General features: G+C 33.5%; 1 protein-coding gene across 1 annotated transcript in view; it reads left to right on the plus strand.

Annotated features, from left to right (window-relative positions):
• Positions 1-22,999, plus strand: part of LOC132748520 (uncharacterized) — a 30,580-nt gene extending 7,581 nt beyond the window's left edge. The window contains 21 exon segments of the mRNA XM_060738167.1: positions 1,432-1,554; positions 3,871-4,260; positions 7,451-7,577; positions 7,899-9,057; positions 9,473-9,707; positions 10,176-11,138; positions 11,220-11,951; positions 12,408-12,589; positions 13,618-13,806; positions 13,966-14,467; positions 14,742-14,858; positions 15,693-16,018; positions 16,432-16,539; positions 16,696-16,852; positions 17,055-17,238; positions 17,372-18,494; positions 18,497-19,007; positions 19,200-20,131; positions 20,381-20,720; positions 20,952-21,491; positions 21,754-22,999. Of these exon segments, the coding sequence (XP_060594150.1) occupies positions 1,432-1,554; positions 3,871-4,260; positions 7,451-7,577; positions 7,899-9,057; positions 9,473-9,707; positions 10,176-11,138; positions 11,220-11,951; positions 12,408-12,589; positions 13,618-13,806; positions 13,966-14,467; positions 14,742-14,858; positions 15,693-16,018; positions 16,432-16,539; positions 16,696-16,852; positions 17,055-17,238; positions 17,372-18,494; positions 18,497-19,007; positions 19,200-20,131; positions 20,381-20,720; positions 20,952-21,491; positions 21,754-22,043 (9,230 nt within the window). The 3' untranslated portion in view covers positions 22,044-22,999.
• Positions 23,000-24,461: the final 1,462 nt, after the last annotated feature.

Consider the following 24,461-nt stretch of genomic DNA (forward strand, 5'->3'; position numbering starts at 1 on the left):
ATCTTGTTCACAAATTCCATATCTGCTGTTTTAACCAACTGTTAAGATCCTTGTGTATCTGAAGGTTTTTATATCATACCATTGGTTACAAATGAAGGTCAAAAGCGATATTCATTCAACTTTGCCGAGTATTTTGGATTGTTGTTTTTTCAGTTGTAGATAATCACGATTGTTTAGCATGCGCCGTAGTTCTCCACATTATTGAGGATGATAGTAATATTTCACCTCATTGTATTTACCGTTATACATTTTACATCTACCAAATTGAATGTCGAAACAAGTTGCTCCGTGGGTGTAAGTAAACATATACATGTAACTGGGAACCCTTTGTGTCATGGTCGTACTGTAGCAGGAATTGTGGTTGGGGAACAAAAACGAGATCTATATTGTAAAAAGCGGAAATAGACTATTATAATTGTTTAAGAGATTGCGGTCTTGACAGGGACTATGGCAGTAAATACGCACAAAGCACGCAAAATCGCAAAAAACCAATATAACGGTGTTTACTCCTATTGAAATAATTGGTGTAGATGTAATGACGAATTCTATTGAACGTGTTGTGAAAATATTACACAAATAGGTCATTTTTTTTAAACAACCTACTTAACATAAGATCGACGTGGTCGAGAATCATTGCTTTGATTCATAGGACATAATTGGCATTGAATAAATTTAAAAAAACTGAGAAACATTTACAATGAAATTGACAATTAAAAAAAACGTATTTAGAGTTTGATCCCTATTGTACTTTACGTGAAAAAAACGGTGTATATCTAGGGTTATGACAGAAAATACTGTATCATGTTGGGGGGATTATTAACTACATGTGTTGCATTTAATAAATGTCAACTTAACAAATATTAATAGTTCGTTATTACACTAACTTTTCAATCTTGTTTTTACGTGGGGTTGTATCCTTTTGTGAAACATTTTTAAAATCAACAGATAATCTGTCTTCCATCAAATATGGAACATATTCCTGACATTATATAACTTCTATAGGCCTTAATTTATTGTGAAGTGTTATAACTTAGTTTAAACCTTTGAAGATGATTCTCTAATCCAAAGCAAAACTAATTGTCAAGACGATTAACTTAACGTTAGTGTGTTAAGAGGTTTCAATAAAATGCTTCATTGTTTGAAGAGTTTGGGATGGTCATTTAAGTTTAAATTTCATCAAGGGCTTGGACATGTTACATTGACTTGTAAAATATAAAAAGTCAGATACATTTATCACTAGTCACATAACTGAATGTGAATATTTATGTATAGGTTTATTAACGCTTGTTTACTTGCGCACATTAACAATACTTTATTGTATTTGTTAAAAAGAGAAATTGGTTATCTCATACATGCAGCATCTAGTCATGTTTATGAAATAAAGTTTATTATAATACTTTATTAGTTTAAAAACATTATAATATTTTCCAGAGTGTTCCCATATTTATCAGTGTAGAAGGAGAAGATGTACTTCATATTCGAACACGAGGTGCATTGAGTGCTACAATAATAGGATATTCTACAAGACTACCAACGGAGGCCGCCAGTGTGAACGTAAGTTGTTTGACAAACCTTCTTTTTAATGTTTGATTGTAACTTGATAAACTTATAAGGGGGAAATATCTATATGATATTAAAATCAACATGTAGATCCGATTAAAATAATCAAGATTAAGGCTTAAGTTGTTACTAGCTAACCTCAAGCTTAATTGTGGATTTTAAAAACTTAAGTTAAAATTTCGATTATATATAATATATCAAGTTGGGGATAGCTATGAATAGTTTAATTATTCGTTCATTTAATACCTCTGACGTTTAAAAGAATATTAGTCCTTATTAGTAGCCCAGTGTGTGTGTGTGCAACGCTTTTCAATGTCGGTAATTCTTCAGGATAAGAAAAAACGCAGTGAGCAAAATATATGAAATTTTGCATAAACGTTATTGACTAACATCATTTGGAATATAAATCTCGAAACATTATTTCAAGTCCCGTCATGATTAGAAATGGGGACTTGTGAAATATGCATCACTGGTGTAATAAATTATAGTAAATAAAGTCTACATATATACGGATGTTTAACTGCTTTTTTTAACTAACACTAACCAGTCTTCTTTTCACAGTTTTGTGTAATAATGTACTTAGTAACTATGAGTTTACATCTATTTTTTTCAAAATAGGTTAATTTCACTTTTAAGATATGGAGCGTACAATTTAAAATCTCCTGAATTCTGGCTTCAGATTTTATGAATAAACTTTTGTTACACTTGTTAATATAGTCAGAAACGTAATCTTTGAATCTGAGAGATGTCTCAGAAATAATTGGCAAGATTCGGCAAACAATACATAAATACATATAGGCAGAATTAAAACTGGTCAATATAATTTCTTTAAACTTGGCATGTTGATAGAATATGATGACAGATATATTTCAAGCGAAAAAACTTTGGTGTCACCAATTATTTTTTTGACTTATCGTCCCTTGAATCAGAATCATTTACGAAGTTGAGGTCATCCCAAGAGCAGAACGCTTATACATACTTTTACAAAATCTTGTTTGTTATTTCTTGGTTATGTTTCTCTTTTAATAGTGGATAATAGTACATAAAAACATGCAATTCCATGAAATTATTTCTGTTTTTCATTTTGAATGGACTTAAATTCTCTAAAAATATGCCATATTGTAAGAAAAAATGAATGGCACAAGTTCAGAGAAAAGGGGGCAAAAACAGTGCGCTATTTATTCGTACTTGAAATGACACAAACCGCAGTGGACTAATTGAAAATAGGAAAAATAAAAAGGTATTGTTTACCTTTACCGTAAGGTTCTAGTATTAGCCCTTGAATGAAGCAAAAAATGCCCATTCAGGGGCAGATATCTCTAGCAAGAGAATGGCGATCCTCAACTATTTGGCTTAAAATGGTTCTGTTTTTATATTCTAACAACATGCTAGGTTTCAAGAAATTCTGTTGAACATTTTAAATTTTGCCTATTTGTCTGTATGTAAACTCCTATAAATGTCTTGAGCAAAACCACTGACATATTTTGTAACCAGGTATTATTATGGATCTTTTATAACAAGAGCTCGGAAAAAAATTAATTCATATTCAATTGAGTCAAAAATATTGTTGTTGTTGTTGTTTTCTAAGTGTTTTCAAAATACATTTCATTTTTTTATTTTGAGATGCTCTTATGCACTAATGTGGCTGTAAGTGCACAGGAAATAATATTAAGTGTTTACAAATGGTTGAACAACTGGTATTGGTGTTTTTGTGTGCCTCTATTTAACTCAATAACATTTATGATGTAAGAGGTCACTTTGGATGGCAAAATAAAAACATAACCAAGCAGACCTAAACAAATAGTGATGACACTTACGTAAGTTGTAGTTCTTTTCCGTATTTATATATACATGTATTTATAAAATCACTATAAATATATTTTATAAATATATATATAAATACGGAAAAAGAACTACAGATGCAACTTTACTTTTGATATCTACAAAAAATGAAGATTAACATGTTTCGCTTGTAAGGCCCAGTGTTTTAATAGAAATCTTTGTTAATGTATTTTGTACATTTATAATGTGCATACAGTTAAAGATTCTTTCTTTGTCACAAATTTGTCACGCAGTCAAGCAGAGGAAAATATCAAACATAACCAAGTACTTGAATAAAAACTAATATTAACAAATACCAATTATTTAACTTTTCTGTGAAGAATTAAGAGATCAGTTATTAGTAACATACATAATATTTTGACATTTTAAGTGATATACATGTACTCTGTTTTGAGTAAATCCAATTTCCCACAAAAAATCAGTTAAAAATAAGTTATTACAATTAAGAGGATAGTTTGGATTAAACAGGTATGTGCGCTTCGAACAAACACTATTGTTGGCCGGGGAAATGCAGTAACGAACTGACGAGAGGCTGCTCTTGTGCGCCACATTTCAAAAGAATACAACAAAGTGGGGAAACTTCCTGCCAACCAAATAAGCTTCCATCTATTCTGAAATGTGGAACGGTTGTGGTTGGTCCTAATATGGAGAAGAAGCAGGCTAGAAGCAGCACAAATTCCACAGAGTGTCAATATCTTACTGATATGTATGGTAACTTTCAGCCGTCGTATTTCAAATTTGATCTTGGTGCGGAATATACCATCGATATTAGAAGCTATACAAAACCACCTTTTATACACGAATCCCATTTTGGTATAACAGACTTTGCTACAAGTGTCGTCAAATTATCGGTTGATGGTAAGATTCTCTTTCAAATAAAGTACTTTTACCTATGGTGGCTGATTTACGCCATGTCGTATTTTCGCTTCTTCGCCTCAATATGCGAAAATGCGAAAACACGAAGGGACAACAAAGTATCACTTTGTCGTCTCTTCGCATTTTCGCCTTTTCGCATAGTTACATTTTCGCATTGTTACATTTTCGCTTTTTCGCATTGTTACATTTTCGCATTGTTGCATTTTCGCATTGTTACATTTTCGCATTGTTATATTTTCGCATTTTCGCGTTCCGGTTGTACATGCGCAAGGAAACATCGATTCATTATTTAATAGTCCTATATAAGATATGTTGAATTCACGTAGATGTATAATTTAAAAGTATCAACCCGCTCCTTACACATGTAAAATAATTAAATAATATAACGGTAAGGTACGGTGGCACAATTGTGACATGTGTGTATTTTATTTATCTCGGGGCCACGAGATGGCTAAATCGTGGCCACGAGATACTATGACGTGGCCACGAGATAGCTAAGTCGAGGCCACGAGATACTAAGTCGTGGCAACGAGTTTCTAAGTCATGGCAACGAGATAGCTAAGTCGTCGCCACGAGATACTATGTCGTAACCACGAGTTACTAAGTCGTGGCCACGAGATACTATGTCGTGGCCACGCGTTACTAAGTCGTGACCACGAGATAGCTAAGTCGTGGCCACGAGATACTATGTCGTGGCCACAAGTTACTAAGTGGTGGCCACGAGGTACTAAGTAGTGGCCAGGAGATAGCTAAGTCTTGGCCACGATATACTATGTCGTGGACAAGAGTTACTAAGTCGTGGCCACGAGATACTATATCGTAGCCACGAGATAGCTAAGACCTGGCCACGAGATACTATGTCGTGGCCACGAGTTACTAAGTGGTGGCCACGAGGTACTAAGTAGTGGCCAGGAGATAGCTAAGTCGTGGCCACGATATACTATGTCGTGGCCAAGAGTTACTAAGTCGTGGCCACGAGATACTATGTCGTGGCCACGAGTTACTAAGTCGTGGCCACGAGATAGCTAAGTCGTGGCCACGAGATAAATAACCAATCAGATTACACCATTTATATGAATTTCCCTAATTAACTAGACATGTGCTATAGTACAAGGATGTCCCTACTTCACCAGCCTGTAAAAGTGCCATTTATACAACTTATTGACTGGTCAATAATTTTACATTTAACGTCACTGTGACCCTGATTTTTGACACAATGACCTCGAAATTATTAGATGTCATCTACTGATCAGGTGCAATGATCTTTCTGGGTTAGATAAACCATGGCTTATCCCTTCTACATTATTCATCAGACAAGGATTTTACCTTATTTGCTATCTACTGTCCATGGGAAATGTCCCTTCCAAATAAAATAAACCAGGACTTATTCCTTCTCATGTTATCGTAAAAACAATGTTATGAACAAATTGACTAATTCGATCACAAAAATGTCCCAACAAAGAGCTATAGTCACAATTAATGTCTGATGGGCCTTGGAAGGTGACTTTCTTATATGATCCTAAAGACAATTTCAAAGTGAATAACTTCAGTATTTTCAAACACTAATGTTGCATGTAAAAGTAAGTTAATTTTAAAAAAATCATAATATAGTGTTTTATGATTGGTTAATTACCTCGTGGCCACCACTTAGCTATCTCGTTCCCACCACTTAGCTATCTCGTGGCCACGACATAGTATATCGTGGCCACGACTTAGCTATCTCGTGGTCACGACTTAGTAACTCGTGGCCACGACATAGTATCTCGTGGCCACGACTTAGCTATCTCGTGGCCACGACTTAGTAACTCGTGGCCGCCACGACTTAGTAACTCGTGGCTACGACAAAGTGTCTCGTGGCCACGACTTAGCTATCTCGTAGCCACGACTTAGTAACTCGATAGAGGCACCGCACACATCTTAAAATAGATATGACTGAGATTGAGGTGTATTTTAACAGGAAAACATTTTATAATGTCTTTTATTCTAGTTCTAGAGTTTTAAAGACATACTTTATCTGATTACGTAGAGTGCATGTTGGATAAAGTTCATTTAAAATTTACATAATAATAATTTATGTAAAATCATTCTTATTCATTATTAATTATACCATGTTGTCAGGCGTTCCTCAGGTCTTTAAAACAAAGATCTCTTGATGGTTATTCTGTCTTCCCCATATTGCACGAATATCAATAAAAGGAGAAAAATAAAAAATCATAGAAAAATTCAATAAACATATTGTATTTAGATCATATTGTATTATACTGTGCTTCTCTTAGTTCACGGTACTTAACGCAGGGAAACAATAAATGAATGGTACAAAAAATGTCATTAGCTGTAACGTTTAGGTATTTTCAGATTGATGTCTTCATGCGCATGTGCAACCGGAACGCGAAAATGCGAAAATGTAACAATGCGAAAAAGCGAAAATGTAACAATGCGAATATGTAACAATACTAAAGAGAGAAAATGTAACAATGCGAAAAAGCGAAAATACGACAGATGGAATGCGAATATACGACAGATTTTATGTGTCGTATTTTCGCCCTCCTTCTGTCGTATTTTCGCTTTGTTGCCTCGAAAATGCGAAAAAGAAAACAACACGAAGGGACGACAAAGTTGGACTTACTCGTCTCTTCGTGTTTTCGCTTTTCCGCATTTTCGAGGCAACAAAGCGAAAATACGACATGGCGTAAATCAGCCACCATATTTACCTTTTAAAAACTGAAATGGATATATATTTTTAAATGGGTCCAAAAACACCAACGGTAAACTGAATATTTAATCTTTTAGTACAGTGAAAACAAATCGTTTTATTAATTCTTTTAATACTTTTCATAAAAATTGGTTTTATATTTTTTGTTAATTTCCAAAGGTTTGAATAATTAATATTGAACTCCCATGTTTTCAATTGTTGTAATCTAAGTCATTTTGAAGCAAGTTCAGTGTGATGATCCGTTCTCAAATTCTACCTAGACATATCAGAGACGAAGAATAAAACGCAACCCTGTGCTTCAGGCTGAACTTTATCATATATTAGCTCATTTTCGAAAATATATACAGAATATACGCTAAATATATCTGAAAATATTTTAGATAAAACGTGTTTTCATTAAGAAATGTATACTTAATGTGTAACACTTATAAAGAAAATAGGACTACTTATTGTTCGTAGGGAAACGTTCCACTGAAAGTCTCACCAAACGTTTAGTGGACAGATCATCCAGCGTTAATTGTAAGCAGACATTTTTCGACTCGAACAATGTATCAGTTACTTCATCTGAACTTCAAGACGGCCAAGCGTAAATATTCTTCATATTATTTTTCTTATTACTACATATGCTATTTTATTCATTATCTCTAAAAATATTTAATAATGAATTCATCACTATTCTATCTTCATATTTCCTTTTTTAAATATATATAAATTATAAAAAGCACACATTCTTTTCTTAAATGTGAAGATATTCATTAAATTAAAATGTACTAAACAGTCGAATTAACCAGTGTAGGTTCAATAGGCCACTGAAATGCTTCATTATTGTAAATTTACTCATTCATATTGATGTTTTAGCAGTTTATTTAACATGTACGTTTCATGTCTTGACTGTTTTCTGTTTTAGATTATGTCTGCAATTTCTCGTAGATGCAGGTGGATATTTGAAGAGCAAGGATAGGGTGGCCACATATCGAATTTCGTCCGCAGTACCTTATCGAAAAGTTCATAAAATGCGTGAGCTTTGCTATAGGTTTGACAATACTTCTCCTAAACATTGCCGAGAAAAGGGAAACTGCAGTTACGAACCAATTCAATTTGAAAGCCGTGTGATACGATCTACAGATATCGATGTTGAATTTAAGGGTTGGTATGATCCGGTTCCAACTGGTGGCAACTCGATCCATGCATCTTCTATTGAAAGTTATCAGATTACAGTAAACGAGGTTACTATGTCAACATACAATATACAGGTTAATTACATGACAAATGTATATACAAAGAAGGTTAATTTCAAAGAGAAGAAAATATCGCTTAATGTGACTTCTGAAAAGCCCATATTATACTGCGTGACTTTAGAAGTAAAAGACGTGGCTGATAATGTCAGACAAGCAAGACGATTCATCTTGTATGACAATTCGTCTTTTATTGAAACATGGGATGACCAACCTTTTTATTTTGCATCGGCTTCGATACAAACCAACTATAAATGGCAGACTCATCATCATGACATATGTCTTAGTTGGAAAGATCATTTTCTCAACCGATTTTACTTCGACAATCCTTTGCTTAACCCCATTGCGTCGGAACCTCATGGACTAGTTACTGGAATTTATGAACAAAACGATGGTGTGCTTCCAGTTTCTGGTACTCCAAACGTTCATGGCATTGTACAAACCTTGATATCCTGGACATTAAATGATGGGTCTCCTTCTGCAGAGATCGCAGTGCCAAATTTCCTAAACCAGTCTTTTTGCAATGACTTCAACGTGCAAGACGGTCAAACTTACACAATGTCTATCCATTCTATTGACATTGCTAACAACAGTTTTATTGAAAACAGAACAGTTCATATTGACCGATCCGTACCGCATATAAACAATATTTGGCTCGTCAAGGATGGTTACAAAGTCCTGTTTGTTCACCATATGACGGATTTATCAAAAATGCAGTTGCACTTTGAAGCCCTAGACCCACACAGCGGTGTACGACAAATAGAGTGGGTATTTGGTAATACTATCACAGAACTGACTTCAGGTTCTCTGATTGTAGGATCTTTTAACGAAGTAAGTATTTTATCGACACAAAGTAATTTAGAAAAAAAACTTTTTTTACTGACATCTCAAATGAAAACGATAATGGCAAATTAGTTATCAAAATATTGATACGCAAACTTAATCACACATCTACATAATATCTGGCAAACTTAATTGTTTTGATTTCGAGTAAAACAAAAGCCAAGGAGATCACCACAGACGAGATGAGTAAATTATATCATGATTAAATATAGAAATTTTAAGCCGTAAAAACGAATCTCATTTCTATTTATTAAACACGATTATGATGAGTGCGATTTTCGAAATGAGCATGTTTTTCATTTAGATAACGTTAGCCTAAAGAAGGCATTATGTTAGTGCCTTGTCTTTTATTGTTAAAGCTGGAATACAATCCAAGCCGATCATCATCTTTTTACTTTTACAGACATCCTGTCCACAGAATGCTGAAAATTGTTACTGTCCAGATGTCGGACAGTGTGAGTTTTATAACTACACTGTACCACTAAACAAGCTGATTGCCATCAATAAACACGTAGGCAGTCACAACAGAAATTACTATTTCACTTTAAAGATTACTAACAATGCACATTTGTTTAACATAGAACGCGTAAATATTTTGGTTGATGACTCCCCACCGGAAGTTGGCGTTATCTTCGAAGGTAATAATGTTTTCTAGATAATTCTTTTGAATAAGAAATATTGAAATTTTATTCATATACAATCCACATTGGAGGCATAACCTATTTACAGTTACAAACAATCACATCCTTTAGGTTAGGTATTTGAAAATACAAAACTAGAAATGTGTCGCTAGAATACGGATGCCTCTTGCAAGTTTTTGATAATATACTAGGAAATAAAACGTTATAAACCAAAGAGGATAGTGGACACACAATTTGACCTTTAACCTCATTGTCGAACGCTGACCTTGCAGACACTGGTCTTGTGTATGATTCGTTATACGTTATAAGTTATAAGACAAAGCACTTTACATTTGCCTTCCAAAATGATCTTTCTGTTCAAGAAGATGCAGGCTTGAATCTTGTATGTGGCACATAGTCTGCCAATCATTCAAGTAATGAAAAGTATTAGCCTGGCAGTATTTTAAAAAAATACATTTTTTTCAGGACCAGTGGATGCTAAGGACATAGATTATACAAGCGACGATAACTTTTTAGTCCATTGGCACGGTTTTATCGATCATGAAAGTGGAATAAAGGAATACAAAATAGGTCTTTCATCACGTTGCTTGAGCCGCAAAGAACTTTACGGTTTTAAAAATGTCCCTGATACAATATTTGTTACAAGTGTGCCATACACTGAGACGTCTGTCCGTATACCTGCAAACTTTACGGGTAAACGGTACGTATCCCTTATTGCCTTAAACAATGCAATGGACCCATCGGCAGCAGTATGTTCTGATGGGATAGCTCGAGATCTTTCGCCACCTTCTATACGAAATCTTACATTGGAGCATGCGACATGGTCAGAAACATTAGTGTGCCATGAAGGACAAACATGGCTATTCCATTTAACGTTATCAAAAATCAAACTTCATAATGAACCAAACTGTAATGACCTATGTAAAAACAATCAACAACAGAATTATCTCGCGTCAGCCCTTCCAACACGTAAAATTAAAGAAAACAACTCAGATGTATCGCATGTCATGTGTGGATCAAAGAGCTGGTACCAAAACAATTCAATAATATACCTACCAAACACCCACATAAAACTAGAATGGGACATTGAAGAGGACGAAAGCCAAATTGATGACATTTTTGTAGGAATTGGAACTGACCCTACTGAATTGAATTCACCGAGTATTGGTGCATACAAATCAACTTTAAAACGGAATTCGTTCAAATATATCCATGAAGGAATCGGATCGGATGAATTTTTCTATATCTTTTTGAAAGTTGTCAACAAAGCTAGTCAAGAAAGTGTTTTAACTTTAGGGCCTATTTTGATAGATGAAACGCCTCCAATTTGTAGAGAAATTCCAAATGTTATCTTTGAAGAAGAATACATTGTTGTTGGCTGGGAAAATTATACATTCTATGACATCGAGCAGGACGAGGAAATCAATTCTATTTAAACATATCTGAGTACATGTCTGACAGTTTAAAACTTATATGTGTAATAAGGTTTGACCTTTCTATTCAACACAGGGTATGCCAGCACCAAAGTCACATCGTTGTTAAAGTGGGATCGTGAAATGTCTGCGCCGTGTTCCGAATATAGTGGTGGTTGTTTCAAGTATCCTATCAAAATGCTACAAAAGCAAGATAATGATCTCGGTTTATCCTTCTATATAACTATGCACGTATACAACAAAGCTGGACATTTCATTACTGTATCAACAGATACATTTAAGATACCTTCAACCTACCCACCAGGTCACGGGATTGTTTTTGACAGCGACCCGGAAAATGAGGCCCATGTGTTTGATACTAATGCTCATTTTACGGCACATACTTTGTGTTTAAGATGGTACGGTTTTAAGCATCATGAGTCAATCAAAATTGAAGTCGGTATTGGGTCTAATAACGTGACAGATAATGTTGTTCCTTACAGAACTGTAAATCGCTCGATAAGTTATCACTGTATTAAATCTCCCAAAATTGAGTTTCATCAAACGTACTATGCACTTGTTAAAGCATCTTGTACTGGAGGGTTTACTGTGTCATCATCGAATGGAATTGTGATTTTGAATGAAAGTAAGCTATTGAACTCGCTTCATGTAAATCTCGGAGAGGAATGCTCATCTGTCAATCAAATTTATTCCAAACGTATCGATTTACCTATAGCTAATTATTCAGTGACATTTCCAGCTCATGTAGGCAAACGATATAAACTCTTTGTTTACAACAGTACAATTGATTCAGTTGTCACTAATGACGGTATTATTGAAAACGACACAGAAAGCAATAATACATTTAACTTTATATCATTTGTTGAATATCCTAATATTTGGTTACACTTTATTTCTGAGACCGGAACAACAAATAAAAAAGTTGAACTATCTATTCATAAATGTCCCTATGCAAAATATTTAACTGAAAGAAAAGGCGTCACTGCACATTGGTTTTATGACGACCATGTTTCTTATGGACTGACGTTTCAAATCGCTATACTAAGAATAAAAAACATAACTGACAATCTGACTGCTGTACCCTTCAAGCAATATGAATCAGCTTTAAATCGCCAAACTTTCAAGTTTCAAAATATTGGACTAGAACATTACAAGTTTTACAAACTAGCTGTTAAACAATGCACTAATGTAACGTGCCTCGATCCGGTATTTTCCGACAGTTTTAGCGTGAGTCGGCCACCAGAAACAGGCAAACTAATTTAAGCCCGTCTTTTAAAAGACACTTATACATCTTCTGCTAGTCTAAAAGTAGATTTGAAGTGGGATGCTTTTCATAGTGACAACTTGATACGGTTTTACCAGTGGGCAGTTTCTAATGACAATACAGGGAAAAGTATTCTGACAGAATGGCAAACAATAAAAGACACACATAGAGAACTCTATCAGGTCAGTTAGTCTCTTGGTTTAAAAACAAATGATTTTTACAATGTATATAATGCGGGAGAGTTAAAAAATGTCGTGTATAGCGGCTCTACTGTTTACATCTTTTCACTCGTGTACACGTTTATTTAAGAGACACACATCGGGACATGTCCTTAAAATTAAGTAAGTAAAACAATACAATATGTTTACAGATCTTAATTCTGTTAAACTTTCAAAAACTGAGGGCTACGCGGCCGGCGTCATTGTATTTGTAAGTACTCTCCCAATTAATCAGTGTGTCCGGATCATGTAACCATAAACAGTTTTGGTTGTAAAAAAGAATCGAAAAAGAAAGCGGTCACCTTTTCTCTCCATTCTCCGCATAAACATCCGATAGTCGGTCGAACGCCGCTCTTAATCATGAGTTTTGTGTAATCAAGATATATAGACTTTTAATGTTAATTAGATTAGTTTTGATTTAAGTGTCAATTAATAAACGTCATCGTCCGATCTATAAAAATGATTATGTAAAGTAAGGTGAAAATACAATATCATTTGAAAACTATAACCTTCAGTAAATCTGGTAGACATATACTAACATTTATTGGGGAAATGATACTTATAATTACTGCGTAACATTGTTACGTTAATGTATAATAATTATGTTAATTCGCATACATCCAGATAAATAAAAATGAAATATTGTTTAACTTTTATGATTGTTTGAAATTAATGAGTAAATAGAGAGAAATAAAGAATACCTGAAGAAAGTCCATGATGACACAATTGTTAATGTTGCAGGCTCGGTTTGATTGAGTCTGCTGATGGACGATAATAAAAAGTGCAAGTTACCGTCCACGCCCCTAGCACCTGCTACTGAAATAACCATTTCGGATAGACAGCTAACGAACAGTTAAAACAATCGATACTCTGGTAGCGCTTTGGAAATTGACGTGATTATCGAAGAGTCAAAGACCTCGTTTTCATGAAAAATTGTTTGTATAACTAATATGCTATTGAAAAACATATCCTTCAGTGTGTTATATTTTCAGGTACATACATCGATTGATCTACCTGTGCATCACCATTCAACGAAGTTCGGTTGTATTCGTGCCTTCGACAAAGCAGAGAATGAAGCATCCCTCTGTCAACAGATTGAATACATAACAAATGGAACTTATATGACGTCTACTGTTTATGATTTTGACTCAAACGCCATAGCCTGGAAGAAAATTAAAAACGTAAGCATAATTATGTTATTTCTACTCATATTGAAGTCACCTACCAGACACATCTTTAGTTGCGTCCAAAAGTAAATTTTTATTTACATTTGATGAGCTATAACTTAATTGTAATATATATGTACGTTGTCATAACCATTTAGTTTTCTTTTTTAAAAGATACTTCATAGTTCAAACATTGGAAGCCTATATACACTTCTTCACGACAATGAACTGGACTTTGGAACACCAGACACGGAAGTTGTTGGTGCAATTTTGTATGCTTCCGAGCGGAATATCACGTGGCTTTTGATGGAAGACCCATCGTCGTGTGACTTTAGTAAAGGATGTGTTGTTGAAAAAGTAACAAACACTGGCTTTGTATCATTTGAGAAGACAGTTGTAAAGTTTAATACATTTTACTACATATGTGCTTACTCTGTTACGACATCTGTAATTAGAGAGTTGAATACAGAAGTGTTAGACGAAATAAATACGTGTAGCAATGGCTTCGTTCTTGATAGTATTGCCCCAGTTGCTGGAAAAGTGAAAGTTCAAAACGAAAATGGGTTCCTTGCCAGTCTTGATGACATTGAATTCTCCTGGAATAAATTTGAAGATAACATAGATGCGACACAATTTGGATATCTTAGCAATATAGCAACATACACCTATGGAGTAGGTAAGAAGTTGTTGATTATATACTGATGTACAGTTGCGTTAAACAGAATTAATAACTTGATACTATAGACTTAAGGGGTCATTTATCCTCGTAAATTAACTAAAGTACTGATGTGACGTAAGATATGAACTAAAATCCTATTTCTAAGAGTGACAGTATAAGATCATGAAATAATTGCCAGATAAGATTTTGTGATTGTAAGTCGTTTATAACTAAACATACGAAAAAATCTTTTGCTCGATGATTTACCACTAAAATGTAATATACGTTTTAGGAAGTCGCCCTCTCAAAGACGATATTATACGGTTCACGAATGTGGGTTACAATACAAGATATGTTATCAACAATCTGGATTTGCATGATGGTGCATCTGTTTTTGTAACCATTAAAGGTTTGTAAAATATAACACAGTGATCAATAATGTACTAAAATGTATAGTGTATTAATCTAATAAGATTAAAATGCAATTAATTTTTTGTATGAAAATTAAAGGCACATCATGCCTTAGAAACGTTGATTTAAACTTTACTTCTGTAGAAAGTGCAAACATGAGTAGATAACCGTTTAAATAGTGGTTTTAGAGCATTTTAGAATTTTAGATGTTTGTTATCTCAAAGTAACTCTAATTATGAAGTCATTTGTCTTAAAAACAACAAAATCCAAACAAAATGGTATTTTGACTTCCAACCTCTAATAATGTACTGAATGCACAAACGCAACAATAGAAACAGTTGGCGAATGAGAAAAAATAAAAGCTATTGAGAAATAAAGATACATGTAAAAGCATTTTTGAGGCATAATAAAAAGATTATGAGTTTTATGTTGATAATTCTCAGCTTATACCTTTTTAAATATGATGACATGTCATATACCGGTATTTAAATATGTTTCGTGTTCATATTAATGTAGCTAGGGCTGGTTATCTGAACCGTTTTTACAAACGCATTGAAAATCAACTGAATATATTAATAAAAAAAAGTTTAGTTCTTTTACAAGTTCTAAGATACTGACATAAAAGGTGATGATACAAAACTACATTCGTTTTAATTTCCATTTTGAAAATAATTTAAATGAACATTTTAAATGTGAAAATGGAAGACGATTCAAGGGTAACGGAATCATATCTATCTTTGTTTGAGATTGGAACAACCTTTGGTCATTATCAATAACTATTGAATAAATACAATAATTTTTTATTGATGTTGAAAAAATTACATTTTTACAGCAACTGACCATGCCGGAAATACAGCGTCAGCTTCTTCCAATGAAGTTATTATCGACACATCCCCTCCTTTGAATGGCGAGCTGCAAATTTCAACAAGTGAACAGTTGCAAGACACTTACCTTTATCTAACGGATAAAATGATATCGGTTCATTTATCTGGTTTTAAAGATATAGAAAGCGGCCTCGATCATTTTGAAATTGGAATAGGAACTCAGCCTTTCTTTACGGATATCTTATCAACAACTGTTTTGCGCGAAGAAAATTGTGTCATAAAAATGCAAGACTACGGCATAACAGACGGCCACACTTACTATATAGCAGCAAAGGTAAGCAAATAATCTCTATTTTATGTTGATTGTTATGTCTATATGCTTAAAAGTATAAAATCAATAATGTATTACAATCTGTTCAAGTAACCACGTAACAGGGATAAAGAAAAGAAAACATGCGTTCAAATAAAACAGGTACTTAACAAAAGCAGTTTCGAAAAGGAAAGAACGAAACACCTGAATCCCAAAGCATCATAGTTATAAATAAATTTCAATTTAATTTCAAATTGACAAATTCAGATGAACAAAAACACGTAACAGAGAAAGAATACAATAAGTTTCTTTTCTTTAAATCATAAAAGCTTAAGTTTAAACATAATTATAAATTTTGGTGACATTAAGATATATACTTAAAGAGTTATACTAATATATTAATGAACCAGTTAAAATTCAGTTTATATTCTCCTTAGGCTATCAATCGAGCTGGATTATCATCTGAGTTTACATATTTGCGAACTATAGCCGACACAACACCTCCAAATGGTGGCCATGTTTTAGAAGGCCCAATCGGAAGTCAGGTAAATCATTTAATTTGAAAACACATGCATAATGTCTTAATTTCTACTCCACGTTCACGTCCTTTATTTTCCCACATTGATTAGAATTAATTTAATTCTTAAAATGCAGGGATTTTCATTTAATGACGCATTGAAATGTTATTTTCATTATCACAGAAAGAAGAAGATTATCAATATGATATAACGGAAATAAACGTGCATTGGAATGGTTTTAGCGATCCACATAGTGGAATAGCCTTTTATAGAGTAGCTCTTGGGACAAAGCCATTTTCGGAAAACATTAAGCCGTTTGTGAATGTCGGACTTCTGGAATGTAAGATATTATAAAATCATGTTCAAACTGTAATAAAACTGACATACTTGAGAGATGAACACATGACACATTATAAACATATTATAAACATTGTATTATTATTATTAAAGTGAAAGTTATAAACTCCAAACATAAACGTATGTATCAATCACCACATTGTCGGTATAATAGTTCAATAATATTTTTATTTCAATTGATAAAGATACTACGTGGCATGGAGAATTTTCTATTGGTGAAAAATATTTTACCACAGTAGAGGCATGTAACGACGCAGGTCTCTGTATTGCCCGAGCATCTGATGGTATTACTCTTGACATTTCACCACCAACACCAGGTTCTGTACAGATTGGTTCAGACGTGCTTCACCAGAAATATCAGTCACATACGTAAGTAATAATAAGAATCATTGATAAAATACGTGCATCAGTTACTATTGATATCATGTACATTTTAGTTTTGTTTTACATCTAGTAAAGTTTTTATGAATGTTAAATATGCATAAATTATATATTTTTGCAGGTCATCAGTACACGTTACATGGGCGGGATTTGAAGACCCAGAATCTAGCATTGGTCACTATGAAATGTGCATTGGAACGAGTCCAGAAAATTGTGATATTTCAGAACGCACCAATTTTTTATTGCGGTCTAATATTTTCAAAACAGGGCTTAGTCTTCCAATTCACACTCCTCTATTCGCAACTGTAACTGCCTTTAATAAGCTTTCGTTAAATGTAACAAAATCATCCGATAGCTTCTTTGTCGATGAAACACACCCTCTTGTTTTGAAAAGACCTTTTTTTATTGTCAAGAAAAATAATAAACCCTGGAAAATAGGTGAATGGGATAGATCTGTTTTGCATATACAGTGGGAATTTATTGATGAAGAAAGCCCGATTGTTCGTCATTTTGTTTCTCTTGCCACGCACCATGAGGGTCACACTCCCGTAGAAAATATACAACGTGGAGCCGAAAACAACATTAAAATAAGTTTGGATGGTAGATCATGGCTTCATAATGGTGATACGTATTTTGTGACCGTAACAGGCTGTAACCTGGCTGGTCTTTGTATTTCCGAAAGTACCAATGACCTGATTGTAGATTCGACACCCCCGCATCTAGGTGGTTTCAAACTACCAATGTATTGGGAAAATTTTAATGGCTCCGTGACTGCAACGAAGTCAAATATAACACTTTCATGGTACGGTTTTCATGATCAGGAATCTGGAATTGAAAGATATTTTATCACAATAAGTAAAACATACAGCGGAAACGAGATAACAAATGGTGTGACAACCGTCAATGTTAATGTGTCAGATAGAAAAACTGAGCATTCATATACATTTCTTGCAACTGACCATTTAGAAAGAGATGATAAGTTGTATTTAACAATATGGGCAGAAAACTCTGTAGGGCTTAAAAGTTCATTGGCACGGGCTTCAGTATTTGTATTATTAAGTTCTTCGACAGCTGATGTTTCAAACCAAAGGGGTACCCTCGAACTTGAAAAACACTCATGTGATATACATTACTGTAATAAGGATTGCACGTGTGCAATTATTGGCAAACCATGTGAAGAGGTACAATTAAACTCGACTTGCGAAGAAATAGGTAATCCGTTGTGGAGGATGTTCCTGAAATTCAAGTGTTTAACGGACTAGATGAGAAATCCCCTAATATCACAACTTCATCTGCTTGTCTCTCCGGAAGTTGGAAAGTAATTGATGGCAAAAGAAACACCTCCAGCATATTACGATTTGAATGGAGTATAGGTTTACAGAACCAGCCTTTTGGGGAAGGGATATTTGATTTGAAGAACGAAATTCCATGGAATGACGTAGGATTGCAGTCACAAGTTGTGCACTGCCTACCTGTAAATAGATCTCTGATAGCACGCGAAAAATATGTAATTTATGTAAGAGCTTGGCTTTCCAGTGACAATTATGCCACGTTTCATTCGGCTCCAATACTTATTGATCATTCACCTCCATCTTTGGTACGAGGCCGTACAGTTCTTGATTCTAATGAGTTATGCAATGTGGATTTTGATATAATAGATTGGATGGATACAATAACAGTATGTTGGCATGGCGTCTTCTCAGAACAGCAGGGAACTGTTGTAAATTATTACCTAGCAATGGGGACGTATCCCTCTGGTATGATCTTCTTTACTTTTGTTTATTGATCAAAACTTTTTTTAAAAATAACACATAAATAATAGTTTATTTCGCGAAATGTTTAGATTAGATAATATTGTTTTAAATAAGTGGTATTTAATTTTATAATGAAAAGAATTTGTTTTGAATTTTTGGCATACTTTACATTGCCATATTGTTGTATGACTTTAGGTGACGATACGATTCAACGACAAGATGTGGGCTTAAACTCAAGTTTCACATTCAGCAATCTGTCATTGACACATGGAACGAAGTATTTCTTCACAATCACAGCATATAATAACGTAGATTTGCATTCACTTGCTGTATCTGATGGTTTCATTGTCGATATGGACGAGCCGATCAGTGGTGTTGTTTACAACACTCCTAGGCATAGAAACGCACCATACCAGTCCTCAACTACAACCATTGGCTTATCTTGGCATGGATTTCAAGACAAGGTTTCTGGAGTACGAACATATTATGCAGCAATTAGCGATAGGCCAACTAATACAACATATATAAACTTTACAAGCACGGGACTTAGTACGAGACACGTTTTCAGAAATTTAGAGCTAAAACATGGGCACACGTATTATGGTTTCGTAAAATCTTTAGATAATGTCGGACATCAAAGTATAGTTGCTGTATCAAATGGAATAAAGATTGATAATACTCCTCCAACAGCATACATATGTCAGACATATGCTGATATCAAACATGTATCAGAAGTGTTAGACGCCATTGATAATAAAGTGAACTTTACTTTCAATGCTTCCTTGAGCACATTATATAAAGCAGTTGGCTTTCTATCGTTAGATAAAAGCGACGAAGCAAAACTTGTGTTTCATTTAGATCAGTTTCACACGTTTCTTCCACTTATGAAATATCATAATCAAACACTACTCTTCGAGCATACATTCTTGTCTGATAAAACTGCTTCACAAACCATTTTGGTCGAATACCTTAATTCAAATAAAGAATATCTTGCTTTGAACATGACATTATATGAATGCATCAAGGCTTTTGAAAGCATTAAGGAAGCAATTAAACTCACACAGATTTCTAGGTCACTGGCTGCAGTAGAGTTGCTTGTAACAGATAACGAAAGCCCTATAAGTGAGGTATGTGCAATTTTTTGTTTTAATATAACTTGATTCAAATACGAGCGTTCACATAATTATGAATATCCATAAAAAATCCCTATCATGAAATATATAATATTTTTTTGATTTATTTTGATGCTTTAATCATTTTTGAATGAATTTGTATTGAATGTACTGCATTTATGATCTTGCATGTATATAGTTATATCAGTAGGGCAATTTGTTGAGTGCACATTTAACTATTTATCATTGGATTATTTGACATAGATTCAAATAGGAGCAGGAACCACACCCGGAGGATTTCAGGTTAAATCTCTTTCGCGAGTGCATCATCATAATCCTAAGCATCTAATACAAACCAACGTTCAACACAGAACCAATGTTTATGTCACAGCCATTGTTGAGAATAAGGCAGGACTAAGGACAGTATTCAAGTCAAAGCCTCTTACCATTGACCACACAAAACCTGTTGTTAAACATCTGTCTGGGAACCTGCGATATGTAGAAGAAAATGTATCGGGTATTGTTGAAACTAAAACAATTGTACATGCGTCATGGGATGTAGTTGATGACGAAAGTGGAATTAGCATCTGCTATTGCTCAATAGGTAGTAATAAAACATACATGTACTATACTTTTTTTAATGTTTCTTTTTAAAAACTATTTTGTAAAGTCAATGTTCTTTTTTGTACTAAATGATAGTATGTTTTCCTTAAAGAATGTTCTGACTTTTAGCATTTTTCAATACAGACAATTGTCCAATGTGTTTTTATGTAGATCTACATTTTTACTCTCTACAGAATCGAGTCGCAATTTTTCTGATAAATTTATATTTCAGGTCATAGGCCAGGTTTACACAATATTTATTCAAACTGGATTGCACAAACAGAAACATCATGTGAATCAGATGGACATATTTTTTCACATGGTCAAAAAGTATTCCTAAATTTGAAGTGTTTTAATAACGCTTGGCTATCGACTGAAGATGTGTTTGGGCCACTGGTTGTTTCACTACAGCCATCCGACACATTAAATGCAAAATTAGCGTTTATACCACTAAGTGAGAAAGATAATAGACATTTTACTGGTCCAGTGTTAAATTTGCCGGTGCAATCAAATCACTCGTGCCTTCAGTTTAAATGGAATGGATTTACAGACCTGTCTGGTATTGTGCATTATGAATACCGAGTATACCAAGATGAACATGCTGTCCTTAAGGAATGGGAGAAAACTGTTAAAGACATGGTTAAAATAGAAAATATTGATTTGATAAATGGGGAAGTTATTGCAGAAGTCAGAGCTATTAACAAGGGGTCATATATCAGCGACTCTGTAAATGCTTCACTTTTTGTTGCCAAGTTTCCTCCAAAATTATCAGGTAACTGAAAGAATCATTACGCTTCTATTAGTTTGAAAGGCTATCATTTTGAAAATCAAATCTTTGCGAAGAAATTATTTACTATAATTGAAAAAATACACTGATCGTTACATTTATAACATTATCATTTTATTGTAAGTGTTATTGCAATTAGAACGTCCATAAATTCTTTAGTTTATTATTTCAAAATCTAATATTTAAATGTTTATCAAATGATAAATTAAAGGGTAATATTTATTGGGTATTTGTCTGTATTTTTCAGGAATTTCAGCTAAATTATCGAGAAATGGAGCTGAGAAACTACATTTAAGTTGGGCTGACGTATTTAATATTGAACCTAGTATTCAGTTTTCATTTGGTCTTACAATAGGTACGAGAAAAGGATATACAGATGTCCTCGACATACATTATATCAGTGATGATAACATTGATGTGCCAATACCTAGATCTACGATCATTACACCTATAGTAAAGGAAGTCTTCATATCGATCGACTGTATCTATGAGACTGGACTACGAGCTACATATGCTACTATTTACAAGCTTGCTTGACATTTAAAGGCACATTATGCTTTAGAACCGATTTCGTTTTCTTATTTTGGAATAGCAACGCATTTTTGAATAATGTTTTAGAGCAAATAAGACGCTTATCACGTCAAGCGAGTAGCACTGAATGTGTAAATATTTGTCATAAAAGTAGTGAAATGAAAAGAAGATAGTATTTTGACTTCCATATGATATACTACATCTCTATAGTGTACTAATTGCCAGAAGGAAACACCGGAAGTAAGCCATGATTCAGGTAATTGTCCAATAAGTAAAAATAGAAAAGAGTAACAGAACACAAACTTCTAGAAATAAAAATAAAAAATACAAAGGACATCGACATACAGAACAATTCACGTTCTTTACAGTATTCCCCCCTTTTGTAAAATAGTTCTATAGTCGTGTTTTGTGATACTTTGATAAAGGCTTTAGTTATTATTATTATTATTATTATTACTAATTTCATTTTCTATATAAGTGTAATTATTTCATATTAGAAATTAGTGTACTAATACATGTTCTTACTGTACAGTATGCTTTACTTTTACTATTCACAGGAAAACATTTACATAAAACTTTGACTTCCTTTTCATTCCTGTATTATATCATATTGTTGTACATATTGGAACTATATGAAATAAATTCTGTATAAACCAAAAGATTGACAATTATAATTGCTATTGTACAATTATTTATTACTACATTATTATAGGATAAAAACTTCCTTAAATTGTAAATTAAACATAATCGATAATTTTCGAAGATACTTATAATGAGGGTCACGAAGATTATTGACTACTCGGGTGACGTATGTAATGAAACTGAAACCAGTCATGACAACATGTTAAGTAATTTCTATTTTACCTTAACTCTAAATTTAGACGTCCTATTTTGTAAATGTTTAGCTTGTATAAACATGTATATTGCATTCATGATAAAAAATAAACATTTTTAGAAATGTTTGAGTTATTAATTTTTATTTCTTCAATTATTTGTTTCCATACCAACCTAAGTACCAATACCAAGTATTTCGGATACACTTGGTGCTTGTATTACAGATGAACAAATATAAATTTTAAACACATAACAATAAATAGTTTCTTACGAAATTCTTTAGCTTGTGTCAAGTGGTAGGTATATATTTTAATGCATATCACATGGAAATGCATTTTTTGGCGTGCGATTTCTCCCTTGACCATTGTTGTACCATTTTTCCTAGAGCATTTTGAAGGGGGCAATCCACAGTAATCAAGGCTTCGCGGCAAACAAATGATGACTGTGTCACAATCAAGACCTAACACAACATTCTGTAATCACAAAATGAAATAAATGCATTTCAAAATTAACATATACATATTGACCTCACAGCAAACAATTAATAATACTTTCAATATTTAGAAGCTCAAATATACACTTCAATTTCAAAACTCTCCTTTATTTTGCCAATTCTACCACACAAAACTACTCCATTATAACCGTGTACTGCCTCCAAAAAGACATCAAAATTTTAAACATGAGAAGATACGCACTTAAAAATAGTTTAAAAATGAGTACTTTTACAGTATACATCCATGTTTACCTGTCGGGTTTGCTTAAGGTCAGACCTTCTTATTGTAACATGACTAGCAATTGGCTAAAAAGGACAGGGAAAACCGTATGATTGAATGGTACATGAGGTAATTGGATGAAAATGGATGTATTAAAGTATGAAAACTAATTTAGAAACTAACACTATATTGCTTTTCTAAAGACAATGACATAATTCATAAGTCTCTATGATAATTTGTGACTTGGATATTGCATTTATAAAAAGTGTCAATCCTGTAATCAGCAGAAATTTTTCAATGAAAAGGGGGATAATCCTCATTAAATTTATTATTATAACACAAGATCGTTTTTGTGTATCAGGCATTTCATTCTGCTAAAAGATCACACTTTAGCAAGACAACACAATAATAATTTAGGATTAGGGACCATTTATCATATTGTAAGTCTATGGGAAAACAAATGCGTTAGTCTGACCTTTACCATGGTGATAACCTACTGGCTTGCACGTATTGTTATTATTGACTTTAGATTATTTGTAGAAAAAACTTCGTCTTAGTCTTTTCATGACAAAACAATTTTAATAATCGTTTTACTTAATAATAGTATTTATAGTCTGAACTGATATTTATTGTTAGATATTATGACATCTATCGATTCAACGACCTTCATCATGTCGATTGACATTAACTTTATCATTCCTGATCTTGTATTTTTAGAAACGAATGTTACAGTCTCGTCATAACTAGCTTTCGGGACGCTGTGTTGAAGAATGCTTAAAAGTGATATGATGCACTTTTTAAAGATAACATTACTGAAATACTTAGTTTTAAACAAAATAGAATTGTTTTTTCAACAAAAAAGCTGAAGGCCGCTTTA

The sequence above is a fragment of the Ruditapes philippinarum genome, unplaced genomic scaffold (assembly GCF_026571515.1).
Source record: "Ruditapes philippinarum isolate M1 unplaced genomic scaffold, ASM2657151v2 ctg5841_1_1_1_1, whole genome shotgun sequence".
Lineage (NCBI taxonomy): Eukaryota > Metazoa > Mollusca > Bivalvia > Venerida > Veneridae > Ruditapes > Ruditapes philippinarum.